This window comes from Raphanus sativus, chromosome 3 (assembly GCF_000801105.2).
Source record: "Raphanus sativus cultivar WK10039 chromosome 3, ASM80110v3, whole genome shotgun sequence".
Classification (NCBI taxonomy): Eukaryota; Viridiplantae; Streptophyta; class Magnoliopsida; order Brassicales; family Brassicaceae; genus Raphanus; species Raphanus sativus.
In genome coordinates this window covers 27,953,992-27,980,568 of record NC_079513.1, presented here as the reverse complement: position 1 = coordinate 27,980,568, position 26,577 = coordinate 27,953,992, and the positions used below count along the sequence as shown (strand labels likewise).

The following is a 26,577-nucleotide window of genomic DNA, read 5'->3' as shown; positions in this document are numbered from 1 at the left end:
GAGCAGTAGTAGTTGTAATGATCTTTCACAATATGGAACGTGGTGGACCGTTCACTTTCATCATAACTGTGAAAGATGCTTTCTCTTAAAGAAAAAGTTTTTAAGTAGCAAAGATAAATATTTTCATTATGATCACTTTGAACATTACATACATTAGCGCACACAAAGTTATTAAACAGAGCATCTAATCTTATCATTGAAGGAAACTATATTTATTTGTATAGTCGATAGAGTAAACCAACCAACATATAAAATCCAACCCACTTCTTTCAAAAACCGGTTATACCCCGGCCAGTTTCACCGGTTAAGATACGATTTTACAATATCTACCTTTCTTAGTTATTTACAATTTATTACCCTCTCATTTCCACTTACATAACAGAACATCCTTCTGGATTCTCATCGCTGAACATCTGAGGAGCACGCATATGAGCATAAGGATCTGCATACCCTTGGTGGTTCATATACGGTTGTGGTGGTGCTTCTTGTCCATACCCTTGGCCGTATCCTTGATTTGTATACGATTCATGTACATATCCTTGGTTAGCATACGGTTCTTGTACATACGGTTGAGATGATTGACCTTGCATCATGTAGTGTTGACCGTACATTTGTCCTGGTGGGTAGTAATACATCGGCTGAGGTGGATAGCCATAACCGCTATACTCCGATTTCTTCACATCCACCGTAGCACCACCGTCTCCTACTCCGGCTGGAGCAACTTCTTTTTTCTTTTCACCACCACCGTCTTTCTTTTCTCCCACATCTTTGCTCTCTTTCTTTTCACCACCACCACCATCCTTCTTCTCTACGACATCTTTGCTTTCTTTTTTTTCACCAGCACCTTTATCCTTCTTCTCGCCACCAGCTGGAGCTGGAGCCGCCGCCGCCACTGCTGCCACGGTGGTTGCCTCCTCTTTTTTCGGTGGAACAACTTCAACGGTGCGTTTAAGCTTCTCGTTGAGATAAGGAGTGAGTTGTTTAACGTCAATGATCCCTTTCACTATCACCAAGTCCTTGGCGCTTTCAATGGCGACTGAATTAACCCCTGTAAATTAACATTTAAAAATTATTTAACTAATTTATAATTAATAGTATGATTAAGGACATAGATAAGCACTTCCTAGCTAACCATTTGATTTTTTCTACTAAAATATTAAATAGAAAAGTAGTTCAACCTTATTTAAGTATATTAATCTTGTGTTGCTTCCATCACCAACCGTATCAATTAATTTATTTGAGACTAAGAACCCTTCAAAAAATGAATTTGATTAGGATCGTAAACTCACCCTTAATCTTGTTGACTATTCTTTTGATTTTGTGTTCACAACCTTCGCAATGTAATTTAGTCTTCAGAACCACCGTATTCTGCATCACATCAAAATAAAATTTCATCAGAAACAATGATCAATATATATATGGTTAACTTGTTACAAAAAAAAATATATATATATATATATGGTTAATTTTTAAATTCTGATTACGAAATAATTTATTTATTAAAATATCCTTAGATAAAAAAAAGTTTTCATCTAATGGAATTGGATAAGAACGAGTATTAAATATAAATATACCGTAAATATACGGTAAAGTTTTGAAGCGCACACACGTTACAGACCACATGCAAATGGACTGACGTATGAAACTTCAAAAATATTTTATACTTTCCATATCTGATTTTTATATTTGTTTTCTTCTTTTAAAATAACGAAAAAAAAGATAGTGCGATTACCTCTTTTGGTGGAGCAGGAGGAGGAGCTGTCTTCGCTCCTTCGTCTTTCTTCTTCTCTTCTTTTTTGTCGCCGGCGGGTTTCTCATCGGCGGGCTTCTTCTCGGCGGGCTTCTCATCCGCCACCTTCTTTTCACCGCCTGAAGGAGGAGGAGGAGGAGGAGCCTCTTTCTTGGGAGACACGATTTCCACATTTCTCTTAATTCTCCCGGCGACTTTATCACGAATTGCCTCTGCATCTACGTTCCCGACCACCGTCATTTTGTTGTCTTTATAATCAATCTTCACATCTTCCACGCCTGAATTATATAACAAAGAATTAAATAACTCGCGTTAAGGTTTTGTAACTAGAGAGAGGTGATCTATCGAGAATTGTTATTATATAATAATACCTTTGTAATGTTTCAAGAGTCGTTTGATTTTCTTCCCACAACCTTCGCAATGCATATCAAGCTTCATGACTGTGATGGTGGCTGGCTTCTTCTCTCCTTCAGGTTTCGTCGCCGTTTCTTCCTTCTTCTGCAATATTCACACATTGAAACTAAAACTTTAAGCAAAAAGAAATTAAACATAGAGGAAGAATCTCGAGGAAGGAGGATAGTATCTGATCACTGACCTCACCCATCGTAGTAGATAGAAGAATCAGTGTTTTGATTTTGTTTCACTTTGAATATACTCTGGAACAAATCCTAGAGAATACCAATTTGTTTTGAAGAGAAAGGAGAAAGAGGATGAGGAAGAATATATAGACCGTGTGTAGTTAATGTCTCGATGATGATGACAATGAAACTTTATTATTATGATGGAGAGATGATGTGTAATGTATGTAAGCGCATACATACACAAAAGGTCAGAGAAGTAGGCGAGAGACATTTGTTTGTTTTCATGCCGTCTAGCTGGGGACTCGTCATTAAATGGGCCCTTTTCGATGAGGACAAACGACGACGTATTGGATGACGGCGTTTTAAAACCATTTTTTACCCGACTTGATGGTAAAATCACGGAGCTATCACGGCCCATTGAATTCAAACTTATTTGTCCTGGGCTTGGGCTTTCTTTTACTTTTCTTTTTGTCATAAAATCAAGGAGGTGTTTTGCTATGTTCTTAGGGCTTAAGGGTTACATTTTCAGTATAATAATATACTTGTGCCTTGTAAATTCAAACAAAGTTGGGGGTCAAATTTTCTGAATCAAATCTCAAGAATGCAACATAACCATCATCAATCTTAAACCACCGTTCATGAATACAAAACCATCAACATATTCTAGAATGCAACATCAACTGCTGTGGTTTCTTTAAAAGTGTTAAAAAAACTCTGATCCTATTATCTCCGGTTGCTTCCTCTCAGCACCAGAACATAGAAGTCATTCAAGTGGTGGCCATTGAAGCTGCCTCTCAAGCTCAACCAGTAACTCACCCCTGTTATCTATTTCATGTCTACGAATACACCCTCCTTGAATTTCTTGCATAGAGCCTCTACGGCTGAGTCAATCCGTGCATTATCCTGTAGAACAAATAATAATAAAAGAAGACTTATGAGCTTTTTGAGAAAATGAGGAAAGAAATGAAAACCAGATCTTGTTTGTGTTTGTATACCTTTCCCTTCAAGCAGATGATGATTGGACCTTGTCTGGATTTCCGGTAACACCCTGTGAGAAATGTGGTTATGACTCAGAGAGAGACTTTAGAGATGCTCTGAATGGCTAAATTATATAATAGAGAAGCAGGTACCAAGATATATGTCTGGGAACTCAAGACCAAGTTTAGAAAGAGGTTCTGCAACTTCAACCTGCATTCCAGGAAAAACAAAAAAAAAAAAACATCATTCTACAAAGAAACTAGGAAAAGTTTCTGCAAGTGACTATTGTCTTTGGTTAAACACAGATGCTTGCATGGAAACAAAAGAAGTAGCAAAGTCATGGCAAAAAAATGAGAGGTGCATTGAAAGAAAAAACATACATCGGTTAAAGATGTCATCAAGCGTCTTGATGCGTATAGCTCCATAAGTGATGTACTTGCACCCAATTTAGTTAGCTCCGTCAGACATTCCCACTCCTTCTCGAGCTCCTCAGTGTTTGTAGCAGCAAGAACAATCACATTGCGGCACTTGATCTACAGAAATTTGACCGGTGATCAGTGATTGAATGGGTACTGTAGGAAGATACTGAAAATGTTGAACTCCGAAGAGTTCTGAGAGAACCTACCAATGGCACCGAAAGCTTTTCATGATGAAGAAGTTCAGTAATTCCTTCCGGTAACTGAGCCATCTGAAAATACAAAAGCAATCAACTTGGTGAGAAACAACAATGTATGGATAAAGCATATCAGAGCGACTCTGCTATGTTATAAGTTTTTAGCTATTCTGTCTGAAGATAGATAAAATCCATTAAAAAGTTATTCTCAACATTTTGAACTCACTTCATTCCTGTCACCTGTGCACTGATCGCTGATAAGATGCCTTAGGTATTCCTCAAACTCTTCATCAGGCGCCTGAATAAACAGATTTTATTAGCTTAACTTACTGACGAAACTCAGATGCATTGAGATGGTATGAAAGAGACACGTACCAGGCGAACCCCAAATGCCTTAGCAACACCAGCCAGCGTAACATCTGAATGCAATGGACCAACTCCTCCATAAATAAATACCTCCAAAAAGCATCAATCACAGGATATCTGTCAGTTATATCTTTACCAAGACAAAACCTCTCTTTGATTTTATGATAATCTGTTTTAACGGACTCACCATATCACAGATAGACCTTTGGCGGTCAACTTCCTCGGATACAGAATCTATCTGAAATATAGTGAAGCCTTAATAGAGATATACTTTCTCTGGTTGATGAAACAAAGACAATGAGTAAATGTCACTCACATCATTCCGAAGCACAGAAGTCTGTTGCACCGACCAACCAACAGAAGTCAGCTTTTTACACAGATGCACTCCTAACTGATCTTCAACAGTGCCAGACCTGAGCTATGGAACAGATAAATGGGTTGGAAGAAATTTTAATTGCACCTAAGTAGAATAAGCAGGAACCTTTTGAGAAGCCAAATGACTTACAGAATCTCATCGCCAACAGCAATAACTGAGGCCAAAAGCACCTCGTGTTTATGTGAATCACTATCTACGTCATTCTTAACTGAAGCGTTCTTCTTGACTCTGCCTGCCCTCTCTAACCTCCCATCAGAAAGCAAATAAGCAGGTTTGAATTTCTCCTTACTGCTGGTGTCGTTAACAGACAATAACGCGTTGGGAACAGTATCATGAATACTCCCAATTGATGTATATCTGCATTGTCAGATATGAGACACAATATAAGAAGAATTGGGCAAGAAGGAAAATTTTAAAAAGTGAAACTGTGGAGAGAGCTTTTACCCCTGGTCATAAAGACTGCAATACTTGACCTTGCAAGCTAGGAGAAATGCCCAAACATCTCTGCATTGTAAACATTTCAAACGCATAATTGCTATAGTTTCCAATTTTTCAAAACCTTTTTATGGGTTAGACACGGAAAAAGTGTCTATTTCAATATGAACTTTACGCATCGTGCCTATTCCTTCACGAACTCTGTAGTAGTGCATATTTCACACTGAACTAAACAAATTTTTTAAAATACTATATGAACTTTATGCGTCGTGTCTATTCCTTCACGAACTTTATAGTAGTGCGTATTTCACATTGAACAAAACCAAAATCAAAAAATACTACATAGACTCTCAAAATCGTGCTTATTTCAATATTGAGTGTTAAATGTGTTAGTCATCCGTTAATGTATCAAAACAACGTCATTTTGTATAAATTTGTGAAATTAAAAATTAAAAATAAAATACACTCTCAAGATTGTGCTTATATATATTGACTGTCAAAAGTAATAGTCATCACTGATTTTATCAAAAGACTATTTTGGATAAATTCTATGAAATTGTCCGTCGTTTTTTAATTTTTTCATTTTACAAAACATTTATCCAAAATGACGTTGTTTTAATAAATTAATGTATGACTTGACTAACACCTTTCACTTACTGACAAAGAAAGACTAACATCTTTGACGGTGTATATATATAATCACGATTTTGAGCGTCAAAGGTGTTCGTCTTTTTTTTTGTCAGCAAATCAAAGGTGTAGTCATATATATATATATATATATATATATATATATATATATATATATATATATATATATATGTACATTAACCGTCAAAAGTGTTAGTATTTTCTGTTTAAGAAATCAAAAGTGTTAGTCATACGTTAATTTGTTTAGTTCAATGTGAAATACGCACTACTATAAAGTTCGTGAAGGAATAGACACGAAGCATAAAGTTCATATAGTATTTTAAAAAATTTGTTTAGTTCAGTGTGGAATACGCACTGCTACAAAGTTCGTGAAGGAATAGGCACGACGCGTAAAGTTCATGTTGAAATAGGCACTTTTTCCGGTTAGACACTGTCATATTTTGTAAGTACCAGTCACAGTGACCACGAGTGCAAGTTAATAGATTAGGAAAACAGTACTCATAAAATTTATTACAGGTCAAGCACGCTGATTCATAAAACCACCAATCCACATTTATTGTGGTGGAAAGAGCAACCAAGAGAGAAAGCTATAAGAAGAAGATATGATTATGGGGGCAAAAAGGATACCTATATGACCAATCCAGAATAGGATTCACCCTCATAAAGGGAGGCCATCCAGGGGAACTTGGAGAGAATTGCTCTTGACCAACCTGGAATAAAAACAAAGAGAAGCAATCAATCACAATGATGGAAAATTTCCACAAGTTGTACAAAATTATTTGCTTATGATACTTGAGGTTTGAAGAGAAGCTAACCGCAGTAGGGTCACCAATTCGGACGCCGAGAAAAATAGCTCTGATAGGGTTAGCTTTCAACAATGCCTCCAACCCGGATTTGAAATCCTGACGAATGATATCAAGCTGGATACCGTAACTACCAATATATATTAAATGAAATGATTAGCCAACCAGAAGAGAAAAAGAATAACTCTGGAAGCATACACGATAGGAGCAGAACTTGTTTTTCTTTACGTTTGAGCAGCATCGTATGTGAATGCATTGATTTCAGTGAAAGCAGAAGGGCTCTCGAAGTATATGGTCCGGACTGGAAAACTTGGTAGGCCTCCATTAGAAGAACTAAGCTCTTTCTTATGCAAAAAATAGCCGGCTCTAAGAAGGTGCAGTAACACCTAAAAATCACAATGATAAGAGTCACTATTATTACCGAGGAAACGAGGAAGATAGAAAAACATGAGACATTTTGTTTGGAAGGGAAAGAGTTTTAAACTAAACTTACAGTGGAATCTTTTCCTCCATTGAAACTAAAGGCCACCTCTTCAATACTGCACAAGTCCATAGTTTCAAGAATCAGTAAAAGTAGATTGCCATACAGGATCTAACTGTAATGTAATGCTTGCACAGCATTACACACGACACACACATTTTTAGTTAGAGCTGATCTTGATTAACATGATTTTGGTATGTATGTAGTCTTTAGTACCGTACCATACAAATCTTTTGCATATAAAAGCGCGCTACTAAAGAAAGACTTAAAAACGAAGAGGAGAAATTCGAATCCTTATGATTGTTCCTCTGATAAATGTGAAAAAATTATTACTTTTCTTCATGAAAAGATCCTAACAAGTCATAAGAGAGAGCATGGTTAGAATCTAAGAAGCTCATCAGCAAACATAAAAGAAAGATCGTATAAACTAAATCCATCCCTAAGAAAGAGCTTATCTCAAAACATAGCGGTAGAAAAATTGAACAGAGACCAATGATCAACAAAATCCTACTAAATCTCAGCAAAAAAGAATTTCAACGTTCATCAATCATAAGTAGAATTTTCTTCGGATGCTCAGAGATAAATCACATCCATAGAAAGTAGCAAATTTTATTTTGCTTCATCTAAAATTATTGAAGTGCAAGTTTGTAAAGACAAAATGAATCTGAAGATGAAGATTGAAGATGGAAGAGAAGAGGAGAACTGACGAGTAGAGAGAAAGAGCTCTTTTGATGACGAAGATGGCGTTGTTATACTTTGTCTTCAACCTCTTGTCTTCGCTTTCTCCCATCGCTTTCTCGATCTCCATCTCTCTCCTACTGTGGCAACAATTCAAAAGAAAATGATCTAAAAAATCTAGGAAATTTATGGTCAATGCAAACTGGAATCGAACAGAGAGAGAGAGAGTATCCACAGATTCAGGAGCTTACGGGTAAGCTGAAAGTTCTCACCTTTTACTCCGAAGAAGACTCGAAAATCGCGTCGCAAGTATTATCTATCAGATTTGCTTATTACCACACCCGATCTATCTTTAACCCACCAAAAATCTCCCTAATGTGAACCATTAAATACAAATTTTATGAATTTAAAAAAAGCAGAGAAAGACAAAAAAAAAACTTGCTTATTCTTATATTTTCTTCTTTGCAAAAACAATTAAAATTTTGTATAAAAGAATTAAAATTTTCCTTGCAACATTTTTTTCATGTAGAAGATAAGTTTAATTAAGCTATAAAAAAAAAAAAAAAAAAAAGATAAGTTTAATTAAAGGGAGCCGGTTTTATTAGCTTCAGACAAATACATTCATAAGTTTAACTGACACTGTAATAAAACAGCAATACGAAAACGAAATAAAAAAAAATATTATTGCGGTGAGCGTGAATCGAACACGCGACCTTCAGATCTTCAGTCTGACGCTCTCCCAACTGAGCTATCCCCGCTTGTTGATAACCTCTATGTGTGACTTTTATAGAACGTAAACATTAATCGTAGCACTTAATGGTTGTGTTCGTAGAAAGGAGTTCTAGAGATGGTGAGAAGCATTTGTTCTTTCTTCGGTAGAAAGAAGAAGATGGCGGCGAGGAGCATCTCTTACATCACCTCAACTCAGCTCCTTCCTCTCCATCGTCGTCCCAACATCGCCATCATAGATGTCAGGTTTGACTTTCAATTACACAACATACACGGTTCTGATTCATCTGTTTTGAGTCACTAATCTGATCCGTCTAGCAATAATTTTAGATCGAATCAATGCAATTGCTTTTAAGGTTTAATATGCTCTACCCTGTAGTACTGATATGGATTTTAGGACTTATGATTCTTGCCTGATTAGTATTAACTATGAGGAATCTCATCAATGTTCTGTAAAGGTGAAGTTTTGTCGGAATTTCATGGGCTTCGAACAAAGCTTTTGTGTGGTTTAGGTGTCTGAGAAGTTAATAAAGGATCCAATTTTTTTTTTTTATTCATGTCTATAAAAATTGAGACTTTAGTAACTGTTCTGTTTTCAAGGGATGAAGAGAGGAACTATGATGGACATATAGCTGGTTCTCTACACTATGCGAGTGGCTCTTTTGATGATAGGATCTCTCATCTTGTTCAACATGTCAAGGATAAAGACACACTTGTCTTCCATTGTGCTCTGAGCCAGGTCTCTCTATCTCTCTCTCTCTTATTACACACTTTTGAGGTTATATGGAGGAACATGATTGAATAGTGCTTTTTTATTAGTGGATGAAGATAGACTCTTCTTGGTGAAAATTTCAACTAGTTAGAGTTCTTGAATTGGTGTGTCAAAAGTGGATTCAAAATAGCAAAATTTCACATGATCTTGCAACTGGTTTGCTAATATGATTACTTAATGTTATGCCGTTGTGTAGGACCTTTTCATTGCATTCTTAACATCTAAATATGAAGTGATTCTTAAGCTTCTGAAACCAAATTAATTGCAGGTTCGTGGCCCAACATGTGCAAGAAGACTCGTTAATTATCTTGACGAGAAGAAACAAGAAACTGGAATAAAAAACATAATGATCTTGGAACGTGGCTTCAATGGCTGGGAAGCTGCTGGAAAACCGGTTTGCCGCTGCGCAGACGTCCCTTGCAAAGGCGACTGCACCTAAGAAGCCCTACCGAAGTAATCGAAACCTAAATTGATCTCCACATTAATGTCATGTGTATCAAGAGATATGATGATTACATACTATTCATAAATAATCTCTTAGGCCATTATGCCTGGTTACCTCTTTCTATTGACAAATCACAGTATTAAAGAGTCCTTTCGATATGTATTGGACGTCGTCAAAGTCACGTTTATTGTCTTTATAATAACTCTCTCAACACTTACAATGGTAGCTCTATTGCTGATTTACAAAGACTTGCTGAAGAATTTGGAAAACTCTAGTCTATCAATATATTAAAAAAATGTGATTAGTGGTCAAGGTCTGCACTGAGATTTTGGGGATGTAATCTATTTAGGTAAGATTTCAATTTTTTTTTGTTTTTACAAATTTGGGGTTCTATATCTATGTATGTGATTATGTGTACTATATGTTCTGCTTCCAAACCAAGTGTATTTTCAATTTGCATGATAGGTCTATTGTGATTTGTTAGTCTTAGTTAGTTATATTTCTACATTAATAAGCAACATGCAACAAGGGATCAAACATAACAAGTATATTTTACAGTTGAATTGAGAAAAAAACGAGCATGTACATGTAACATGATGTTACATTTTATGAAAATTAAGTAATTATGGGGCATGGATTGTATCGTTACTGTCCCATGAGCCTCTTGGAATGCTGTGGTGGTTATTCACATCGGCCTCAGCGTTTTCTCCTGCTATCTTCTCCGTCGTCATCAGGGTTCTCTGTGCTCCGGCCACATGCAGTGTAACGCCCCGACCCGCCCACGGCTAATGGGCCACCCACGCCCGCTCACTCGGCCCGTGGGCTCCATCCCATCCGACGGTCGGTCGTTAATTTTTCCAAGGCTCGAAATCATTGTTTACTGACCCTGCAATCACCACCCAACCTTTTCCCGTGCTTTGACCTCACTCGCACGCTATCGCGAATCACTTCCCGATAGGTCACCCATCCTTCCACTACTCCAGCTCAAGCACGCTTAACTCTGGAGTTCTTTCAGGATGTATTCCGGAAAAGGTAAGTCAACTTTGGTGATATAGGTAGCCAAATCAATTCTCTTAAACCTTTTCACATATCACAACTCGGGATGTTACAATTCACCCCCTCTCAAAGAACGCAACGTCCTCGTTGCGCCCCACGACAGGTCTCAAGACGCCTCTCAGGTCAGAACTGAGACGGCTAACCAGCTCTGATACCAAATTGTAATACCCCGATTTTCTAAAATAATATAATAAATAATAATCTCATAAAAGTCTCCATTTATTACTTCTCAAAAGTCAAACTCAACACCATAATCCAATAATAGCATAAATAAAATAAATCCGGAAAATATCGATAAAAGCATAAAACCGAAGTCTGAAAATAAGAATAAAACTCCCAAAGCACCAATCCGAAAGCAATCACTCCTGTCTGCCAGGCTCACCTGAAAGAGAAAAGAAAGAGGGATGAGCAACAGGGGAGTCACTCAGTGAGGTATGGGATGCTAACCCGCAAACCACAGACTCAGTACATAGCACTACGACTATGTAAGAGTAGCTCTAGCATGAACAGACAAGATGCCTAGCACATCACACAAAACAAACAATACGCTGATGGTACATAGCTAGTCCACACACCCTGCGTTCTCCTCATACGGATATACGATATCATAATATGCGTCGATAGTCCAGACATCTCTGGACCCCCGCACTCCACCAATATGCGTCGATATGCAAACGTCTCTGCACCCCGCACCACACAATATACGTCGCTAGCTCAGACGTCTCTGGGCCCCCGTACTCATCCACTATGCGTCGCTAGCTCAGATGTCTCTGTGCCCCCGCACTCTATACGTCGCTAGCTCAGATTTCTCTGGGCCCCCGTACTCATATGCGTCGCTAGCCCAAATCACTCTGGGCCCCCGCACTCACCACATAGTCCTTACTATATAACTAGATATATACATATATATAACAGTCTTTAACATCAATCATTTCACACAATCGTTGAATCCTCTATTATCCTATTTCCAGTTTAACAATCAAATTAATAATAAGCAACCAAGACTTTCAAACATACTCGATTCACAAAGACGGATCATGTTTCGAAACTAGACTTTCAATAATAATAGTACTAAACTAGCTCAGGATTTAACGGAATAGCCCTCACCTTAGCAACTGACTGGAACGAACAACGGAAATGATCAACTGAGGTCAACTGCAACACGAGAGTCAATGACTTAGGCGCAGAGTCTCAGGAATAAAGTTTCCCGAAATAGAAACTTTCCTAAAATAGTAACTTCCCTAAAATGGATTCCTATACTAGAAATATGAAAGCGGCATACTTACTAGAAAAACCCACCGGAAGCTCGCCCAGAAATGCCGCCGGAAGCTCGTCCAAAAATCCCGCCGGAAGCTCGCCGGAAATCTCACCGGAAAAATTAACTAGTGACTGGTCGTTGAATAATTTAACAACAATTTGTCACGCGCAAAGAAATACTTTGACTTGATGAGAATAAAGAGAAGAAGAGGAGTCTATTATATAGGAGAAGGGAAGTGAGGTATGAAGCTCAAACTTCCAATGTGGGACAAAAATAAAAAGGAATGGGTTTTGATTAAAATAAAACAAATGGGCCTTACTCCTAAGATCCGGGTCGTTACAATTGCTTTCGGATTGGTGCTTTGGGAGTTTTATTCTTATTTTCAGACTTCGGTTTTATGCTTTTATCGATATTTTCCGGATTTATTTTATTTATGCTATTATTGGATTATGGTGTTGAGTTTGACTTTTGAGAAGTAATAAATGGAGACTTTTATGAGATTATTATTTATTATATTATTTTAGAAAATCGGGGTATTACATGCAGCTTCTCGGTTCGCCTATTAGTCTTAGCCAAGACCGTTACCACCAGCAGTAGGAGCGACAAAGCCTTAGTGTTCTTCATGGCTTTTAATTACTTTGCTTTTTAAACTCTCTTCTTTGAGTAATCCAACACTTGATGAATCGAGCACACTATAAATAGAAGAACTTATTGAATTGTGACATCATAGGTAAACAGTGTCACCTTCAGCACATGAAATATTTATCCAAAAATGGTAGTGCGCACTATATTTTTGTTTTCTTGTCTATTAATGTTAGATCAGATCACTCAGGTGGTGCTGAACAGATTGGTTTATAATAATTTTATCCACCAATCACGATGCACCACCTTCACCATCAAGACGGGGCACTACGAAATTATGATCACTACGCAAAATAGTTAGTTACATGATTGATGACATAAAGAATGGAGCCTATCAAGATATTTTTGAAGATTTTATCAATGGGAAACATCGTTTGATAATTTTGTCAGTATTTAATTAATATGTACATAGTGTTATTGTAAGAGGGTGAGGTGTATAGAACATGATAACGTCTCGTTTGCAGGGATCGTTCGCATGAATATTTGTGTTTCTGTCCCTTACATCTATGTTATTTTTCTTATCCCAAACGACAGTGGATCCTACGAAATTATGAATATAGGGTAATCATGTTTCCTTTTACTAAATAACACTTTTGTATGTAAACATTTTCTAACAAAGATCTTTGGCTAGATGGCTACATAACGGTTTGTTAAAAGTCTTCCTAATTTTTTTTTTCCAAGTAAGATAAAAAGGTTTTTGTTGAGATGATGATGAACGATCTATGATTAAAATAAAAGTATATGCTTTGCTTAGGATGAGCAGTGAAGCTAGCTAGTTGTCAAGTAATGGCTTCTTTTGGCGGCCAAGCAATTCGCTCTCTCATTCACACATACAAATTACTCAACGCCAAGACTTTAATCAATTCCTCTGTATTGAGTATTATTCACTGATATATATATATATATATAATTATAAAATTGTGATCCTAGCTTCATAATACACTCAAAAATATTCGTCTTAGTAATCTATTATATATTATCAACACGTTATCAAGAAATACTCATAGAACTAAGGAAAATACTCATAGAACCAAGGACAACTAACTATCTAGAATCGAATGAGTAAAAGTTATATATAAATTATGAACTCATTAGTTTTTTTACTTTTGTGGAATCTTTATCAAATTATGAACTCTTTTGCCGAAGGCATAAATTGTTCTGCCACCAAGTTATTGGTATATACTACAGTACATAATCATATATGATAGTATGGCAAATTATTATGTTTATTTTAAATATTAAGAAGCTGAGATAAGAGAGGTTACTTCACCAATACACATTATTAGCTAATCACAAGCTTAATAATTGATTGATCAATTAACTGGGTGATCAAAATAAAAATCAATGTATCTTAGAAATAGGCACAAACATAGGAAGTTATATTGCATATTTTATTTGTTATATAAAATATTATTAAATTATAATATAATAATCATGATTCATAGTTGTGTGTTGGCTCAACTGCACATGAACTGCCCATCTGAAAATTTGATTGCTTTATACTTTCCAACTGATTAACTTAACTAATCATCTAGTTAAGTTCAGTGTATACAATCCACAATGATTAGTAGTATATGATACAAGATTAAAAATTAAATTGTATTTCAAAATAAGTCATATATATATGTACATATTTATAACTCATGAAAATAAAAATAATGGGATGACATATTTATAAAACGCAATTCAATTTTTTTCTCTCTAGATATAATACTACATAACATTTTGCCAAGTGTCATTATTTATTTTAAAATTTATGCATCCAAATTATAGAATGGTACATTCTTCTTGTAACAGAAAACAAAGACTAAAAAACTATACATAAAGTTGTCTAAATAATTACACAGACAGATGTCTCAGTAAATCATGCTTGTTCCACTACCTAAACTAGATTTCACTTATCCAACAAATTTTTCTTCTAAGACAAGTGCTGCCATTGAATCTAATTTTTGATATTGTTATTAGGCAGTAGTAGTATATGGAATTTATAAGGATGAATGGAGAAGTTCCATGAAATTTAGGTTTAAATACTACTCCTTCCGTTTCAAAATAATTGATGTTTTGTCTCAATGTACAAGAATTAAGACATATATTTTTACCAAAAAAAATTATTAAAAATATAAATAAAAACTAATTCAACCAATCATCAAAATAACTATGAAAACATCACTGGTGATACAATCTTCAATAAAACTAAAATTAATATAAAAACACAAAATATCATGTATTTTGAAACATCAAAAACTCTTCAAAACATTATCTATTTTGGAATGGAGGGAGTAACTAAATTTAATTTGATCCATACGACAAGCAAACAAATGTTAACCAAATAAAGAGAAAATTAATTTTAAAAAATGGAAAGAAGAAAAAGAAAAACAAGAGAGAAACAAGTGGTTCCAGGCTTGCAAACCAAAACTTCCAGAAAGGAATCCTTCACCAAAAGACTTTTGGGGTTTGCTTCTTTACTTATCCTCTCTCTTACCCTTCATTACATATATACTCTAAGAGTTTTGTGCGTATAAACAAGTACAACAACAAATATACATATAGAGAGATACTCAGACATATACACCAAACACTCTGATACTTCTCTCCATATATACATATCTCTCCTGTGTTCTTGAAACATAGCCAAATTAAAAGCGGAGGATCAAATGACAAGTGTTCATGAGGAGACGCGTCTAGTACTCCTCATCAAGGGCAAACGCACCAAACGTCAGCGATCTGCGTCTCCTCATATGAATGCAGAAGCAATGTCAAGCGTTTGCAACGAGGAACGATCACTGGAGGCAAGAGAAGAAGGAGCTGATGAAATCAAATTCTTGGGAGCTACGGACGAAGACCAAGACATGGCGAATTGTCTAATGTTGTTGTCCAAAGGGCATAAATCAAAAGGTAGTGGTGATCATTTGTCGACGCAAAAAATTGGTTTCTTGAGCGACAAGAAACCGGTGACTCCTCTAGGGCTAGGGCGAGACGGTGTTTACCAGTGCAAAACGTGTGATAAAAGCTTCCACTCGTTTCAAGCGCTAGGAGGACACAGGACTAGCCATAAGAAGCCTAAACTCGGAGCAACCATTCTCAAATGCAACGAGAAGAAATCTGCGGTGTCTGCAGTTAAAACAGTTGAAGCTGCGAGAGTTGTAGGAAGCTTTCTTTCTCTACAAGTAACTAGCAGTGACGGTAGCAAGAAACAGGAGAAAACACATGAATGTTCGATCTGCAAGGCTGAGTTTTCTTCAGGACAAGCCTTGGGAGGTCACATGAGAAGGCATAGAGGTTTAACATTGAATGCAAATGCTAACTCAACAATCAAAACAGCGACATCATCAATTCATCATCAAGAATCTATACGGGAAAAGAACTTTATGGAGTTAGATCTTAATCTTCCAGCGCCAGAAGATGAACCTAAACTCGTGTTTGCGTCCAAAGATCAGATTCTCCTCTTCGCGGCTGCGTCCAATTCTTTGATTGATTGTCATCACTAATTAAGTAGTTGTTGTAATTAATAACTTCTTTAACCTTCACATGTTAATCATTAACCCTCCTATTACTATAATCTAATTAATACTGATTCTTGTAATTTGACATTGATTGAGTTAACTTCATCATTGCTTCAGTTTATGGTCGTCAGCTTCATTGCTCCATATATACTATTTTGCTTGAGTGTGGTAATATATATCATCTATGCAATTAAGAGAAATTCATAATTAGCACATTTCCAATAATCATCGACATATACTAAAGTATAATATTATGTAATACTTAGCTTTGGGAGAATGATTAAAGATGCTGATGAGGTTGTTCCTTGAAGAGTGGAAGAAGCATGTGACGATAACTTTCATATAAAGTCACTTCGTATGTTAGCCGCCACACTAACAACTCCTTTCGGTGCACTTCACTTCCCTTTGCGGTTTAATTAGAGTGTTTCAACGTACAAGGAACTTCATCTCTAACTGGAAAAAACTTCGAATACTAAAATCAATCAAAAGTGTTTTATAAAATAACAAAACGTGGCGTAATTTTTACGTACCGCATTGAGATTATACCCTATGTCCAATACCATTCAAAAGCATCTGTCAATACTACAATATCTTCTAGAAGAAAAGGAGCTACACTACGCTTAGTATCATTTCTAGTATATACTGGCATCTGTATACCGATCATGTTATGTCTTTACTCTTTATACAGTCGTCCATATACAGATGACATATGTTTTCTTTCGTTAAAATGACACATCTGTATGTGTTTCTCTTTTGGAATACATGAACATAATACGTAGAGAAAGTACAAATTAACATAAACGAGTGAACAGTCCTAACATTTGGAAAGGATTAATTAAAGATGTTTAAAAAAAAAGATTTGATAATAACACTATGTTTAGTAATTTTTCAGAAAACGTCGGTGGACTTTTTAATTAATGTAGTAGTGGCTGTACTTTTCACATTGTTAACTGATACAAACCGTCTATGTTTGTAATAAGACAAAACATCGAGACCATGTAGTGTAATTGACGACGATTTCAAAGATCAATCGTTACATGTGAATTTGGGATAAACTTAATAATACAGTGTTCTCTATTATTCTTTTTTTTTTGCTTCAAGTGTTCTCTATTATCTTGAAAAGTAAAGTCTTATACGGCATATCATTTGCGCAAAGAGGAGACACGTTCAATGTTTGAATTCGTATAGATTATAGATAGTGGATAATTAAAAGGATTGAGACTGTTAACAAGTTTATAAATAAATCATGCGATTAAGAATAGTATTTTATAAAGAACAATTATTTATATGGTGGATAAATACGTATATTTTGACTTAGTCTGGAACCATTGCCACATGTAAACAGAGGCTCTGGCATGATTAGATACTTCGCTGGATTACGCTAGCGTACGACGTACATACAGCGAAGCAACCGTTTTCACCCACTAACTGATTGACAGCTCACCACAAAACTCCACTATGCTGCTTGTGTACAGTACACCTGTCACACATGATTACACCAAACATTCATTACATTTGCTCCCTGAACTTTCCGAAATATCCTACAGAGACCCCAAACATTTATACACTGATCAACTTTCACCCTCATCAATCAACTTCTTTACTATGATAAAGGTTGGTAATTGAGAATATATAATAGTTCAGGGACTAAAAAAATATAAACAAAATAAAATAACATCCACCAATTTTTATTTTTTCAAGCAGCAATCAACTTCTTCTGCTGTTTTCCATTATACCATTTCAATCTCTTCTGGAAAACAAAAGAAGAAGAAGCAGGAGCTAGCTTTTGTAAGAGAGAAGCAAAAGTGATAAATCTCTGAGCTTTTTTATCTGATTCTTTAGAGATGGCGGTTGCTCCGGCGAGAGCTCGTTCTGACTATGATTACCTCATCAAGCTCCTTCTCATCGGAGACAGCGGTTAGTTGCTTCTTCTCTACTCTCTTTTAGTAGATATAAAAGTAAGAAACTTTGAAAACTCACAAGTGGTTGGTTGGTTGCTTTTTCCGACAACATCTCATACCTGCCTTTTTTTGTTTTTAATTTAGGGTTTCATTATTTTTGATTTAACTACTTAAACTAGTAGTAGTAGAGTGAATATTGTGAGATGAAAATAAGGGAGAAGACTTTGATGAAATAAAGTTAGTTCATGTTTTGTTTTTTTTTTGGTGTTGAGTTCATTGTGTGTATATGTACTTGTCAGGTGTGGGGAAGAGTTGCTTGTTGCTGCGTTTCTCAGATGATACTTTCACTACAAGTTTCATTACTACCATTGGGTATGTTCTTCCTTTGCTCTGTTTTCTCAAAGATCATATCTTTTTTTTTGTCTAAGTTTGTGTCTTTTGATTTTTTTTTTTTTTTTTTTTTTTAAGAATTGACTTCAAGATAAGAACCGTGGAGCTTGATGGGAAGCGTATCAAATTGCAGATATGGGACACTGCTGGTCAAGAACGTTTCAGAACTATCACCACAGGTAATTAACAAGAAAACTTATGTTTTTTTTTCTTTTGAACTCGTTGCTTCATACTTGCAAATGAACTCTTTTTTAACTCTTTACTTTGAGAAAGTAAAACATACAATTCAGCTGTTTCTTTTCTTGTCACTAAAGCGTTTTGGAATCCTTTTTCTTTTCTTTTCATGCAGCGTATTACAGAGGAGCGATGGGTATACTGCTTGTCTACGACGTAACCGATGAGTCATCCTTCAACAGTATGTCTCTTCTTTTCTCTGCGCCATTTCACTATCCTACTTTATCAAGTCAGTTTTCAATGAAGATAGTAATAACTGAGCATAATTGTTTTATAATTGTTTTATGACAGACATTAGGAACTGGATGAAGAACATAGAGCAGCATGCCTCAGATAACGTCAACAAAATACTGGTCGGTAACAAAGCTGACATGGATGAAAGCAAAAGGGTAAGTAAGAGATATCTTCACTTGCATATGCATACTCTCCTTGATGACCTTGTTGTAAGATACTCTTATGCATATTCTCAGGCTATCCCAACAGCAAAGGGCCAAGCTTTAGCTGATGAATATGGAATCAAATTCTTTGAAACGGTGAGCCTAGATATATAAAAAACCATAACGTATGTATGTGTCCTTTATGTTCTTGATTAGTACTGATTGTGATTACAAAATGGTTGCAGAGTGCAAAAACAAACCTCAATGTTGAGTCGGTTTTCCTCTCTATTGCAAAAGACATCAAACAAAGATTGACAGAAACCGATACAAAGACAGAGGTAAGAACCGTACTCCCTCTTTCATATTATCTTATTACAGACAGAGGTAAATAACATATGTACTGTTGGTTTTTACAGCCTCAAGGCATCAAGATCACTAAACAAGATGCTGCTTCATCGTCTTCTACTACAGCTGAGAAATCAGCTTGCTGTAGTTATGTTTAGGAGTTTGATGATCGCTCTTCTTTCGCCTGCACTGGTTTTCTTTAAGTCTCTAGCCATCTGATGTTTCATCTCTTACCCTCTCAAATCAGAGATCGTTCTTGTTTTGTGTAACATAGGACGAGTAGGATCTCTCTCATTGATGGTTGTGATCTTGTATGTCTTGTCTAATTTGTTATCTTTGTGATTCTGTACAATTGATCTTCCTGATACGGAAGACAATGTTGGTCAAAAACAATGTTTAAAGACTTTTGAATTTATGAAATGAAACTGTTGTAGTAGTGTGTATAAAACTTTCATCAACACTTTATATAATGGTTAAGGGAACATAAATTTGATTACTGTGTAACTATAAGTCTTCGGCCTACTTCTTTAGCAATCTACATCACACTTAGCCCATCTTTGGCCTATTAGCGGTCAAGTTCATCTTCAATTAAAATCCAGTAAATTTAAAGCCATCCGTGAAGAAACCCAAAAAGCCCAAAGTAAACCGTGTACAACAAGGTAGGATTGAGATATACACTATATCATCTTACACGATTAAATAGGGTTGGATAGATTCAAATAAATCTAGGGATATTTATCTTTGACAAAAGAAACATGAAAAATAGATATGAAAAAAACCAAAGCAATTAAAATTAACCTAAAGAGAAATAGGTATCTCTGACTTGGTGATCCAAGATGGTTGCTTCTTCAACTTGGCCTTCTCCTCTGACATACTTAGCTTAAGTTTTTCAACCTCTTCTTCTAGTTCCCGAATCCGATCTTCAGATGTCTTCTTCTCCAAGGACAGTTTCTCAAGCTTTGAAGCCAACCATTCCACACTAAAACCAGCTTGCGTCACATCAGACAACTCCTGGGAAGCTTTGCTCAGTTCATCATCCGTGAGATCACTTAGACGTTTGTGGTAGAGTCTCTTGATGATGTTGAATAGAAGGTTTATGCATCTTGTCCTGAGCACATCGTCTTGCAATTTAACATTAGCTGAAGTCTCCGGGTATGTCTTAAATATCCAGTTTGCTAGCTTCACCTGCGAAGAAGCAATGATGAATCCGTGTGCAGTTACCTTTCTTTGTCTCTGTAATTGGTTCCCCATCACTTGAGAGATCGATTGGTAAATTGTGAGGGAAAGTTTTACAGTACTTGTTGCTTCAAGATAGCTATGTAACCACATATTCTCTTTGTTATATATAAATCTTTACGCATATATATAGGTAGGAAAGGAAACTTTTGTTTGCAAATCCTAGATAAAATCGGAATTAAATTAGTGAATTATATTGATTTTTAAAATAAATTTAGGAATTAAATAAAAACAAGATAATTTTAACTAACCTAAAAGGAAATCTTATCCCTAATAATTTAAAAATAAAATAAAATAAAACAAGAATCCAAATCGAAATTGCATATGAAGAGATTGCAACAAGCAATAAGCAGAAACTAGTGTAAATAACTATAGATTCTTCAACTTGGCCTCATCGTATTTCAACTTAGCTTTGAGATAGGAAACCATGTGCTCGTGTTCCTTGAGCTTTACAATCCTTGCTTCACAAGCATTCAAAGAAACATCATCAAACTTTGCCCTCAACCATTCCACCTTAAACCCTGCGCGTTTCAAATAAGACAAATTATCTGAAACATAGCGTATTTGAGCATCAGATACATCACACGACTTCTTGTAGGAAAGTGTCTTGAAGATATCAAGGAGAACGTTCATTTCTTTGGTCCTAAGCGCTAGGTCTTGCGTCTGAGCATGCAGTGCAGTTTCTGGATAATGCTTAAAAATCCACTTGGCTATGTGAAGGATCAACGATGAAGCCATCAATCACTTCTTTCTTATGTCTGCAAGTAATTCATCATAACTGTAGAATAACTCTCTTCCTCTAATCTTCTCTTTTTGAATTGATATGCTACCCCACATAGTCAATTCTCAGAAGCTTTTTCTAATTCTTGCTTTATCATGGCTATGACCCTTCTCTTTATATAGGCAGCAAAAGAAAATTGATATTTAACACATCATTAACAGAGACTATAGCAATTTTTTAAGAAAATCCAATAGGCCAATGTGATGACTCATTATTAAAAAAACGTTATATTATTCAGCAAAGTATATGAAAAACGAAAACAATTGATATGAACTAAGAAAAAGAATAAACAAGAATCCTTTACTGTTCTTTTGTTTGATTGCACATCTGTGGATTTGGATTTGATTACTTACGAAACGAATTGAATGAAAAGATTTACAAAAGTGGCTGTGAAGAAGAGCTCTGTTTCCTTCTCAGACGAGACATTATTATCCAATAGACAAATCCTGCGATGATGAAGCTGAAAAACAATGCGTTGTCGTAAACAACAACGAACCCATTTGAGATCTTTGACAAAGCTCCGACCTTGTGTAGAAAACCAGGCACGACTGGGATGATTCCGGCGACCAAAGCCGCCACAGCAGCCGCATTATATCCCTTGGAATAATAATATTCACCGGAGGCACTCAAAGAGTACAAGTCTCCAATGTTCAGTTTCATCTTCTTGATCAGGTAATAATCTGCAAGAACTATGCCGCCGATCGGACCAAGAAGCGCAGAGTAACCGATGAGCCATGTGTAGACAAAGCTCTCACTCGACTTGAGCAATCTCCAAGGCTGACACACGATTCCAAGAACCGCGGTCAACAAGGCTCCTCTTCCGAATGTGAAAACCTTAGGGTTTAGATTCACCAGCGCGTTTGCTGGTGCGACCACGTTTGCAGCTATGTTTGTGGTGATTGTGGCGAGGGAGATTCCGAGGATAGCGAGTAGAGTTGTGGCTAGGCCTCCGATTTGACCGAGAAGCTGGATGGGATTGGAGATGACTCTTCCGAAGATGATACTCGTGGAGGACGTAACAGCTAAGCCAACGAACGTGAACAAACCCATGAAAACCGGAAGTCCAACTTGACCGATGATTTGATCGGTTTGTGATTTCGCAAACCGGGAAAAATCAGGGATGTTTAAAGCTAGAGTTGCCCAGAAACTTATGTTTGCGGTTAGAGATGGGAAGAAGAGAGTCCAGAACTGTGACGAGGTTAGCTTGGATGACAAGGAAAGCATGTGACCGAACCCACCAGCTTTGACATAAGACCAGGCAAGGAGACAAGAAGTGAGAGTGATCAGAATAGGAGCTGAATACTTCTCGAGCTTTCTGATTCCGTCCATTCCTCTCCAGACGATACAAAGCTGAGCCAACCAGAAGACAATGAAACAAGAGAACTCAAGCGGAGAAGTTCCAAGCCAAGGTAGTGTATGAGACAGAGCCGAGTTCTTGATGTGAGACGGTAAGAGCAAGAAGATAGCTTCTCCTCCGATCCATGTCTCGATACCATACCATCCGCAACCCACCAATGCTCTGAGTAGTGTCGGAATATGGGCTCCACGGATGCCGAAGGATGATCTAGCGAGGACTGGGAAAGATATTCCGTACATGGTGCCAGGCTGTGCGGTGAGAACCAGCGGCACGAGGAGTATTAGATTGGCAGCAACCACTGTGGCTATCCCTTGCCACCACGCCATGCCTAAGTCCACTAAGCTTCCAGCCAGGTAATAGGTAGGCACGCCGACAACGAGACCGATCCATAAACTCGACATATCCAACCAAGAGAACGTTCTTTGGCTTGGTTTCGTCGGTTTCAAGTCGTCGTTCGTGAGAGTCGGGTCGAATTGTGATTCGTCGTAACCAAAGTCACCGACTTCTGACCCTGTCATCGCCGAGAGTCTTGGGCGGATGACACCAGACCGACTCAAACCAAAGTTGTTAACGGACCGGCTAGAACTCAAGTTGTGATCGCTCCATCCGCAGTGTGGGAGACTTCTATGTTGTGCATCAGACGGAGCTGTATATGAGACATGGTGATGGGTTTTAGCTTTTGTGCGGAATCTTAAGGAAGAAAGTGAATGATGATTAAGTTTGTGGGGATGAGGATGGAGATGGAGGCCAAGGCTAATGCAACTGGAAACCATCGAGCCTTCTCTCTCACACAAAGGAGAGAGAAAAGAGATGAGAGAATTGTGAGATGGAGATTGTACCTTAGCTGTGCTAATTAAGTCCTCTTGGGTAACATGTGGATGGAGACGAACCATGTCACATGGTCCATGTGTTAGTGGTTGTCTTGTCACTCTCACATCTCATTTTTCTTTTATTTTATACAATAAATAACTAATAAAGATTCTATTTCCTTCACTCCAGCTAAAGATTCCAACTTCCATATTACTCAATTTGTTGACTTTCATTTGCCTAATCATTGAATCGAAAATCATTAAAAATAAATAACATGATTTGATCCCTAAAGACTTCTTCCTAACCTATAATTTTCTTTAGTCAAAAGAAAAACAAAAAAAAAATCTATAACTTTCTCTATATTGCTTCTTCTTAAGAAGATGTGATGGATACAACATACATGACCATAGTCTGACAACAATTCAAGCACTTATATATTCTTCTTACCTAAGAAACAAGAGCCACGCAGACTCGTATACATATACTAACAACTTAAAAACAGAGAGAGTTCATGAAAGTCGACCAACCTTTTGGTATCTGAAGATGTTATTCTTTCAAGCGATCAATCTCTTTCTCCCACTTCAACCCAAACATTTGACGGCCAAAAGGAACAATCAGATTATACCTAAAAACCTGCACAGAAACAAGAGCGCATATGAGCAAAGATATCATTATATTATCACAGCACATCCTGGTTTGTAGTTAAAGACTTGCCATGTTGTTGATTTGCTTCAACTGTGTTTTAAGCAAATTTGACTGCTCTTCCCAACCCGATTGGTCATCTTCGAGTTTCATAGTCCATGCTTTCTTCAGTGAAACTCTCCATTCTTTTGCTTTGCTTCGTATGTCTTTGTTGAGCTCCACCCATTCGGGAGCAAACCCGTTCTTGTTAAGAATCCGATACAATGTATCCTCCGCTGGGTCGGCGTGAGGATTTGTGTGGAGGTTCAAGGGTTTGCCTTTACCAGGCAAATTCTCAAACTGGCCTTCTTCCATTGAGTGCCATATCCTTTGCTCGACCACGTTGATTATGTCAGTCTCTGACCTGCAATTTCATCCCATGTTAGTATCCATTACCAGTATGTCAACGCAATAACATGTTCCACAAGAAGAAGAATCTCATCTGATATTAAAAGAACCACAAACCAACAAAAAAGTAACAAATTTAAGCTTTCTCTCGCAAGAAAAATGTCATATCATCCATAACAAGCAAAGCTACTGAGCAAGTGTGTCAAAATTCATTAAGAAACAGAGAACTCAGCAACAACATATCCATGTGCTCATTGACACTACTACTACTACTACTACTTATTAAACAAAAGGTTGATGACAGTCCTAATAACTTGGCCTCTTTTAGATTTAAGAGCCTCTTTCGCAGCTTTCTCATCAGGCACAAAACCCTTTCCCTTCATTTCTCGCAACAGTTCCCTAGCTGCTTCCTCTTGTTCCTCTCTTACAAAACCTTCAAACACAGCGGTATAAGTGGCAGCATTAGGACTCATACCATTCCCCAACATTTCCAACAAGTGCTTCTTCGCATCCTTGAGCGTTTTAACGTCCGCTGCAAGCCCTCTGATCAAAACCGTATACGTATAAGCATTAGGCAACACTCCACAAGCCAGCATACGCGTGAAAACCTTCAGAGACTCCTTAGGCCGGCCTGCCTTAGCATAGGCCTCAACTATAGCAGTATGTGCCACAACCTCTGGCATGTGGTGCTTCTCCTTCATCTGAGAGAAAATCTCAAGCGCCTCATGCGTAAGGCCGTCTTTGGACAAGGCATCAAACATTTTGACAGCTTCGTTGGTGAGTCCTTCTGTTTTCATCTTGTGGAATATTTCCTGGAAATTCTTGGGATCTTGTGGATCCTCAACGGAAGGTTTCTTGCTGAAAGGATCATAAGGAGGTGAGAGCTCCGGCTTGACGGAATCGACAGTTTCCGCATCTGATTCGTCATCAGAGAGTGAGAAGTTGACTTTGGTGTTAGCTCGATTCTTCTCTGAGCTGAATTGCCTTACGAAAACTCTAATGCAAAGCCAAGGAAACCTATGAGAGCTATACTCAGTATTATATGATCTATCGATTCCCAAAGTCTAAGCGCAGAGAAACGAATCATTCATTAGATTAGATGTATAGCTTGTGAAGGATTTGGTTTTGTTCACCTTACGAAATCGCGCCGTCCGCGTAGCTCCGGCGGGAGCTTCCGGTCATGGACTGCGTCGATCGCGGCGGAGAAACGGTCTGTAGTCTTCTTCTCCCGCCTCTTCGATCCCGCCGTCAGATCATCGGGAGACGACCACCAAGAGGACGAAGACGAATAAAAGGCGATGGAGATCAGCGACGGACGTGATCGGGAGGACGCCGCCAGTGACCTCGCGAGACGAACCGCCATGGCCTGAGCTCAGGGAGAGAACACTGTAACTTGTGGTTAATTACTGATGTATCCCTGAAGAGTGGTTATTTTATTAGTGTAGGATCCGCACCGTTTTCGCATCAACACAACTTACCGTTTTCAACTTACCTCAAAAACTACATGCCGTTTAATGCCACCATTTCTTAGGGCTTGATGTCTACTAAACCAGTCTACATTGCAGTCTCACACCTTTGGACCTGCATCAGCCACCACGTATGAGCTAGACTGCAATTGTGGAGTTTTTTTTTTCGCGAACAACCGAATCAAGTTTGATTGTCGTTAAGTCTTCTCGTTATTGTGACAGAATCTTACATTTTGTTAATTGCGACAGCTTAACGTGTCGATCAGTTACAAAGGTACGTCCAAAACTTCGTGACTGTATTAAAACATGAAGCATGCTATAAAAGTTTGTTGTTTTATAAGTTGTTTCTTGTTCGTATATGCCTGCAATGTTATTATAAAATTCAGATATATCATGAGAAGATAATGTTGAAATCTGTACATTGATAGAACGTATTGCTATGTTGCAACAAGTTGTTTATAAACTATGATTCTCACATGCAAAAACGCGTCTTATTTACGCAGTCGTTGTGCTGTCCGAGAAACTAATTGTATAGCG

The 26,577-nt window shown here is 37.3% G+C and overlaps 9 protein-coding genes and 1 non-coding gene across 16 annotated transcripts; 3 read left to right on the top strand and 7 right to left on the bottom strand.

Moving 5' to 3' along the window:
* Positions 1 to 97: 97 nt before the first annotated feature.
* LOC108848053 (heavy metal-associated isoprenylated plant protein 6) lies at positions 98 to 2,504 on the bottom strand. Its single transcript, XM_018621460.2, has 5 exons — positions 2,346 to 2,504; positions 2,122 to 2,248; positions 1,733 to 2,028; positions 1,290 to 1,368; positions 98 to 1,048 (listed from the first exon to the last, which is right to left on the bottom strand). The coding sequence occupies exons 1-5, from the start codon at positions 2,352 to 2,354 to the stop codon at positions 372 to 374; spliced, it is 1,188 nt and encodes a 395-aa protein (XP_018476962.1). The 5' UTR covers positions 2,355 to 2,504; the 3' UTR covers positions 98 to 371.
* Positions 2,505 to 2,870: 366 nt separating this feature from the next.
* LOC108844770 (uncharacterized) lies at positions 2,871 to 8,133 on the bottom strand. 3 transcript variants are annotated; one of them, XM_018618069.2, is made up of 17 exons: positions 7,982 to 8,133; positions 7,739 to 7,846; positions 7,044 to 7,089; positions 6,779 to 6,936; positions 6,563 to 6,680; positions 6,375 to 6,457; positions 5,109 to 5,168; positions 4,794 to 5,021; positions 4,605 to 4,701; positions 4,476 to 4,526; positions 4,298 to 4,378; positions 4,149 to 4,220; positions 3,935 to 3,997; positions 3,690 to 3,842; positions 3,462 to 3,519; positions 3,327 to 3,379; positions 2,871 to 3,234 (listed from the first exon to the last, which is right to left on the bottom strand). In XM_018618069.2, exons 2-17 carry the CDS (start codon positions 7,837 to 7,839, stop codon positions 3,157 to 3,159), a joined length of 1,500 nt encoding a protein of 499 aa, XP_018473571.1. In that variant the 5' UTR covers positions 7,840 to 7,846; positions 7,982 to 8,133; the 3' UTR covers positions 2,871 to 3,156. The 3 variants fall into 3 exon arrangements, with proteins under 3 accessions (XP_018473571.1, XP_018473570.1, XP_018473572.1); XM_018618068.2 differs by having other exon boundaries at positions 7,739 to 7,849; positions 7,982 to 8,114; XM_018618070.2 differs by having other exon boundaries at positions 7,739 to 7,849; positions 7,961 to 7,987.
* Positions 8,134 to 8,394: 261 nt separating this feature from the next.
* On the bottom strand, positions 8,395 to 8,467 carry TRNAF-GAA (transfer RNA phenylalanine (anticodon GAA)). Its single transcript has one exon. It is a non-coding gene; the product is annotated as a tRNA-Phe (tRNA).
* A 42-nt stretch (positions 8,468 to 8,509) lies between these two features.
* Positions 8,510 to 9,778, top strand: LOC108844620 (dual specificity phosphatase Cdc25). Its single transcript, XM_018617902.1, has 3 exons — positions 8,510 to 8,684; positions 9,039 to 9,177; positions 9,479 to 9,778. The coding sequence occupies exons 1-3, from the start codon at positions 8,557 to 8,559 to the stop codon at positions 9,647 to 9,649; spliced, it is 438 nt and encodes a 145-aa protein (XP_018473404.1). The 5' UTR covers positions 8,510 to 8,556; the 3' UTR covers positions 9,650 to 9,778.
* A 5,359-nt stretch (positions 9,779 to 15,137) lies between these two features.
* LOC108846386 (zinc finger protein ZAT5) lies at positions 15,138 to 16,287 on the top strand. Its single transcript, XM_018619617.2, has one exon. It carries the CDS (start codon positions 15,266 to 15,268, stop codon positions 16,097 to 16,099), a length of 834 nt encoding a protein of 277 aa, XP_018475119.1. The 5' UTR covers positions 15,138 to 15,265; the 3' UTR covers positions 16,100 to 16,287.
* Positions 16,288 to 17,804: 1,517 nt separating this feature from the next.
* Positions 17,805 to 19,797, top strand: LOC108844239 (ras-related protein RABE1d). Of its 2 annotated transcripts, none has more exons than XM_018617459.1 (8): positions 17,805 to 18,031; positions 18,315 to 18,387; positions 18,484 to 18,584; positions 18,755 to 18,820; positions 18,931 to 19,028; positions 19,110 to 19,172; positions 19,262 to 19,354; positions 19,433 to 19,797. In XM_018617459.1, the coding sequence occupies exons 1-8, from the start codon at positions 17,959 to 17,961 to the stop codon at positions 19,517 to 19,519; spliced, it is 654 nt and encodes a 217-aa protein (XP_018472961.1). In that variant the 5' UTR covers positions 17,805 to 17,958; the 3' UTR covers positions 19,520 to 19,797. The 2 variants fall into 2 exon arrangements, with proteins under 2 accessions (XP_018472961.1, XP_018472962.1); XM_018617460.1 differs by having other exon boundaries at positions 17,993 to 18,031; positions 18,315 to 18,391.
* A 319-nt stretch (positions 19,798 to 20,116) lies between these two features.
* LOC108847278 (MATH domain and coiled-coil domain-containing protein At2g42470-like) lies at positions 20,117 to 20,716 on the bottom strand. Its single transcript, XM_018620485.2, has one exon. It carries the CDS (start codon positions 20,688 to 20,690, stop codon positions 20,160 to 20,162), a length of 531 nt encoding a protein of 176 aa, XP_018475987.1. The 5' UTR covers positions 20,691 to 20,716; the 3' UTR covers positions 20,117 to 20,159.
* A 53-nt stretch (positions 20,717 to 20,769) lies between these two features.
* Positions 20,770 to 25,993, bottom strand: LOC108847274 (pentatricopeptide repeat-containing protein At4g38150). 4 transcript variants are annotated; one of them, XM_018620913.2, is made up of 4 exons: positions 25,708 to 25,991; positions 24,260 to 24,590; positions 24,073 to 24,178; positions 20,770 to 21,118 (listed from the first exon to the last, which is right to left on the bottom strand). In XM_018620913.2, the coding sequence occupies exons 1-3, from the start codon at positions 25,935 to 25,937 to the stop codon at positions 24,092 to 24,094; spliced, it is 648 nt and encodes a 215-aa protein (XP_018476415.1). In that variant the 5' UTR covers positions 25,938 to 25,991; the 3' UTR covers positions 20,770 to 21,118; positions 24,073 to 24,091. The 4 variants fall into 4 exon arrangements, with proteins under 4 accessions (XP_018476415.1, XP_018476414.1, XP_018476412.1 ...); XM_018620912.2 differs by lacking the exon at positions 20,770 to 21,118 and having other exon boundaries at positions 23,890 to 24,178; XM_018620910.2 differs by lacking the exons at positions 20,770 to 21,118; positions 24,073 to 24,178; positions 24,260 to 24,590 and adding an exon at positions 24,703 to 25,591 and having other exon boundaries at positions 25,708 to 25,993.
* On the bottom strand, positions 20,967 to 21,335 carry LOC108845680 (MATH domain and coiled-coil domain-containing protein At2g42465-like). The gene has a single exon (XM_018618845.1). The coding sequence runs from the start codon at positions 21,333 to 21,335 to the stop codon at positions 20,967 to 20,969; it is 369 nt and encodes a 122-aa protein (XP_018474347.1).
* LOC108847622 (purine-uracil permease NCS1) lies at positions 21,570 to 23,744 on the bottom strand. The gene has a single exon (XM_018620909.2). The coding sequence runs from the start codon at positions 23,626 to 23,628 to the stop codon at positions 21,754 to 21,756; it is 1,875 nt and encodes a 624-aa protein (XP_018476411.1). The 5' UTR covers positions 23,629 to 23,744; the 3' UTR covers positions 21,570 to 21,753.
* Positions 25,994 to 26,577: the final 584 nt, after the last annotated feature.

Coding starts and splice junctions, on each gene's coding strand:
- LOC108848053 (XM_018621460.2), bottom strand. Junction 2,029..2,121: donor ACTCTTGAAACATTACAAAG/GTATTATTATAT, acceptor TATATAATTCAG/GCGTGGAAGATGTGAAGATT. Junction 1,369..1,732: donor CTCCTGCTCCACCAAAAGAG/GTAATCGCACTA, acceptor GATGTGATGCAG/AATACGGTGGTTCTGAAGAC.
- LOC108844770 (XM_018618069.2), bottom strand. CDS start 7,839: ATGGAGATCGAGAAAGCGATGGGAGAAAGCGAAGACAAGAGGTTGAAG. Junction 6,458..6,562: donor GAATTGGTGACCCTACTGCG/GTTAGCTTCTCT, acceptor TTTTTATTCCAG/GTTGGTCAAGAGCAATTCTC. Junction 3,998..4,148: donor GCACAGGTGACAGGAATGAA/GTGAGTTCAAAA, acceptor TTGTATTTTCAG/ATGGCTCAGTTACCGGAAGG.
- LOC108844620 (XM_018617902.1), top strand. CDS start 8,557: ATGGTGAGAAGCATTTGTTCTTTCTTCGGTAGAAAGAAGAAGATGGCG. Junction 8,685..9,038: donor ATCGCCATCATAGATGTCAG/GTTTGACTTTCA, acceptor TCTGTTTTCAAG/GGATGAAGAGAGGAACTATG. Junction 9,178..9,478: donor TCCATTGTGCTCTGAGCCAG/GTCTCTCTATCT, acceptor AATTAATTGCAG/GTTCGTGGCCCAACATGTGC.
- LOC108846386 (XM_018619617.2), top strand. CDS start 15,266: ATGACAAGTGTTCATGAGGAGACGCGTCTAGTACTCCTCATCAAGGGC.
- LOC108844239 (XM_018617459.1), top strand. CDS start 17,959: ATGGCGGTTGCTCCGGCGAGAGCTCGTTCTGACTATGATTACCTCATC. Junction 18,032..18,314: donor CCTTCTCATCGGAGACAGCG/GTTAGTTGCTTC, acceptor TGTACTTGTCAG/GTGTGGGGAAGAGTTGCTTG. Junction 19,173..19,261: donor GAATCAAATTCTTTGAAACG/GTGAGCCTAGAT, acceptor AAATGGTTGCAG/AGTGCAAAAACAAACCTCAA.
- LOC108847278 (XM_018620485.2), bottom strand. CDS start 20,690: ATGTGGTTACATAGCTATCTTGAAGCAACAAGTACTGTAAAACTTTCC.
- LOC108845680 (XM_018618845.1), bottom strand. CDS start 21,335: ATGGCTTCATCGTTGATCCTTCACATAGCCAAGTGGATTTTTAAGCAT.
- LOC108847622 (XM_018620909.2), bottom strand. CDS start 23,628: ATGGTTCGTCTCCATCCACATGTTACCCAAGAGGACTTAATTAGCACA.
- LOC108847274 (XM_018620910.2), bottom strand. CDS start 25,937: ATGGCGGTTCGTCTCGCGAGGTCACTGGCGGCGTCCTCCCGATCACGT. Junction 25,592..25,707: donor GGACGGCGCGATTTCGTAAG/GTGAACAAAACC, acceptor TAGCTCTCATAG/GTTTCCTTGGCTTTGCATTA.